General features: G+C 40.0%; 1 protein-coding gene across 1 annotated transcript; it reads left to right on the forward strand.

The window, feature by feature from the left end:
• Positions 1-915: 915 nt before the first annotated feature.
• On the forward strand, positions 916-3,166 carry LOC131850378 (uncharacterized). The gene is made up of 3 exons (XM_059200592.1): positions 916-1,900; positions 2,285-2,774; positions 2,899-3,166. Exons 1-3 carry the CDS (start codon positions 916-918, stop codon positions 3,164-3,166), a joined length of 1,743 nt encoding a protein of 580 aa, XP_059056575.1.
• The last annotated feature ends 120 nt before the right edge of the window (positions 3,167-3,286 follow it).

Below are 3,286 nucleotides of genomic sequence, written 5' to 3' on the forward strand. Positions count from 1 at the left end.
TACTATTACGACAACTTACGTAAATAGTGGTTTTTGATACCTAATTTGAAGCTCTGCAGTGATTTTAATCTTCGAACAGATGTGGGCAGTTCGTTCCAAAGACGAACAGCTAACACACTAAACGATTTGTCGTAGAATGTAGTGCTATGTCTTGGTGTCTTTAACTGGAGACTCTCTGACGACCTAAGATCAACGCTATTCGAGGCATAGAGGAAGGTAAACCGCTCCTTCAAGTAGAGAGGAGTTGAAGGGTTATAAAGAATGTTATGAAGAAGGGTAAGAAGGTGAGTGTTCCGACGAAAGCGAATGGGAAGCCACTTGAGTTTAGTGCGAAACTCGGAAATATGATCATATTTTCGGAGACCGAAAATAAATCTGATAAAAATATTTTGAAGTCGCTCAAGTTTATTAAGTTGGACTTCTGTAATATTGGGGTAACAGGTGTCAGCGTAATCAAGTATCGGATGAAGAAGAGATTGAGACAACGCAATTTTGGTAGCAATAGGCAGGAAATTGCGAAGTCTTCGTAGTGAGCCTAAAGTTGCAAATACTTTCTTGCTAACGGCTTTTATTTGGTTTCCCCAAGTTACGATTTTCGTGGCGAGTGAAGGATGAAAGGATAAGTCAGTTAGGGATTGATCACGATGGTTTCTAGGAGGAACCGCGTGGAGGTCAACATGGTTGCTCGCAATGGGTTATCTAAGACAGGTATCTATATGGATGCCTAAGTGATGTGTAGCTACCTACCTACCACTATTATTATGACTACCTCCTAATAATATTAGAGAGCCTGTAACTCAAACACAGTCAGTAATAAACCAGTACTTGCGCATAACAGTTGTTTCTATTACTACCGTGTCACCTTATACATATCAGTGGCGACGAGGACGATCTTACCTGCAATAAAAATTAAAAATGTCTTTTATAGGAAATTTACCTATCTTTGACTATAAAAACTGTGAGTGGTCTATTTTTATAGGTAGATTGACTCAGTTTTTAAAAGTGAATAATGTGAAGGAGGGCAATAAATCTGCAATACTGATTACGCATTTATCAGACAACTCATACCGTCTCGTGCGTAACCTAGCTTACCCTGAAGAATCGGAGGAACTGAGTTTTGTACAACTGGTGGTGTTACTCGACAGCCATTTTAAACCGAAACAGTGTTCATTTGCTGACAGAGCAAAATTTTACGGCGCCACAAGAAATTGCGGCGAGTCGCTGGGGGACTGGGCAGCACGACTAAGAGGATTAGCAAGTTACTGCGACTTCGGTGTTGCCCTGGACACAAACCTTATGGACCGGTTCGTCCTAGGCCTGGGGTCAGGCCCCGAGCGTGACAAGTTGTTTGAACAAAATGTTTCCGAGTTGAAGTTAGCTCGTGCTATAGAAATAGCGGAAAAGGCAGAATGTGCTAGAGATGCGAAGTTCCTAGTATCAGACTCAGTGGCTGTAAAAGAAGAAGTCATATATAAACTATCGCACAGCTCGACAGGTAGAAAAAATGGCGGCGAAAACAGTGGCGGCAGTAAATATGGCGGCGGGATGAATTCACGAATGGCGTGTGCATCACAAGCGGGCCGCGATCAACATAAGTATTTACGCGATTTACATTGTTTAGTGTGTGGTTTAAAAAACCACAGCGAAGATAAGTGCCGTTATAAAAACAACAAGTGCCAAAAGTGCGGTAAAAAAGGGCATGTAAAAAAAATGTGTAATAAAAAAAATAAAAGTGTTTATGTAAACCAAATCGAAAACGAAAATAATGATACGGATAGTGATACCGGATGTGGCGAGTGCCATAACTTTAATTTAAGGTATGTAATTAATAATAAGCCGATCCAGATAGATTTATTATTAAGTAACAAAATGGTGACTATGGAGTTAGACTCGGGGTCGGGTATATCAGTAATATCAAAAAATATATACAACGATAAGTTTTTGATGCATAATCTAATTCATAGTAATATTAAAATGTGTTTGTATAATGGACATAAAATTGCGCCATTAGGGCATTTCGTGAGTGAGGCTACATTTAATAATGAAATAAAACCGTTAAAAATATTTGTAGTAGATTCAAACGGCCCACCCCTGCTGGGACGTGATTTTATGTCCTCTTTTGGTCTGATGTTGACTACAAATATTAATAAGTTCAGTCAGGATGATAATGTAAACACATTGCTGGAACGATATCCTAATTTGTGGCGAAATGAACTGGGTAGTTTTAATAAGTTTAGGGTTCAATTACAATTGAAAGAAAACGCCGTGTAAATATTTTTTAAAGCTCGTACCACACCCTTTGCCTTAAAAGATAAGGTGGAAGCGGAATTAAATAGACTTGTAAAATTAGGTATATTAGTTCCAGTAAATAATTCTAATTATGCATCGCCTATAGTACCGGTGTTGAAGAACGACGGTACAGTGAAAATTACCGGTGATTACTCTATTACACTCAATAAAGATTTAATCATTGATAAATATCCTTTACCGAGGATTGAGGTGTTTGCAAAACTAGGTGGGGGTGAACAATACTCCAAAATTGACCTAAAAAACGCATATAATCAATTTATCTTGTCCGACGACTCACAAGTATTAACAACCATAAATACACCGAAAGGGCTATTTAAGTATACGCGTCTCGTCTACGGTCTCGCTAATGCACCTGCTGTATTCCAAAAATCAATGGAAATATTGCTGTCAGGCATAGATGGTATCAGTAAATGGTTAGATGACATCTGTATAACAGCTCCCACCAGAGAAAAACATTTAGAAAGGTTAGAACAAGTATCGAGAATATTAAACGACGCAGGGTTAAGGTTACAAAAGGACAAATGTGAATTAAAAAAAAAATATAACATATCTAGGTTACGTAATTGATAAAACTGGTTTACGTACAAGTCCTGAAAAAGTAAAAGCTATAATGAACGACCCAGAACCCACTAATGTCACAGAAGTAAAAAGGTTCTTAGGTATAGTCAATTACTATAGAAATTTTATACGGAACGCGTCGAGTATAATGAGCCCACTTCACGAGTTGTTAAGAGATGGCACTAGGTGGGAGTGGGGCGAGCGGCAGTGGCGCGCCGTGCGCCGCGTACGCGCTGAACTTGCATCGGAACGGGTGCTGGCGCACTTTGATCCCGAGGCGCGGCTTGTACTACCGTAGACGCCGGGCCCACCGGTCTCGGGGCGGTATTATCGCAACTCGATACTGAGGGTCGGGAGCGCCCTCTGGGATTACGGTTCCCGTTCACTCTCAAAAAACGAACGGAATTATAGCCAAATA

Source organism: Achroia grisella, unplaced genomic scaffold, assembly GCF_030625045.1.
Source record: "Achroia grisella isolate CSIRO2021 unplaced genomic scaffold, CSIRO_AGI_Agris_v1 utg7549, whole genome shotgun sequence".
Classification (NCBI taxonomy): Eukaryota; Metazoa; Arthropoda; class Insecta; order Lepidoptera; family Pyralidae; genus Achroia; species Achroia grisella.

Coding starts and splice junctions, on each gene's coding strand:
- LOC131850378 (XM_059200592.1), top strand. CDS start 916: ATGTCTTTTATAGGAAATTTACCTATCTTTGACTATAAAAACTGTGAG. Junction 1,901..2,284: donor GGAGTTAGACTCGGGGTCGG/GTATATCAGTAA, acceptor TATTTTTTAAAG/CTCGTACCACACCCTTTGCC. Junction 2,775..2,898: donor AGAGAAAAACATTTAGAAAG/GTTAGAACAAGT, acceptor TTTACGTACAAG/TCCTGAAAAAGTAAAAGCTA.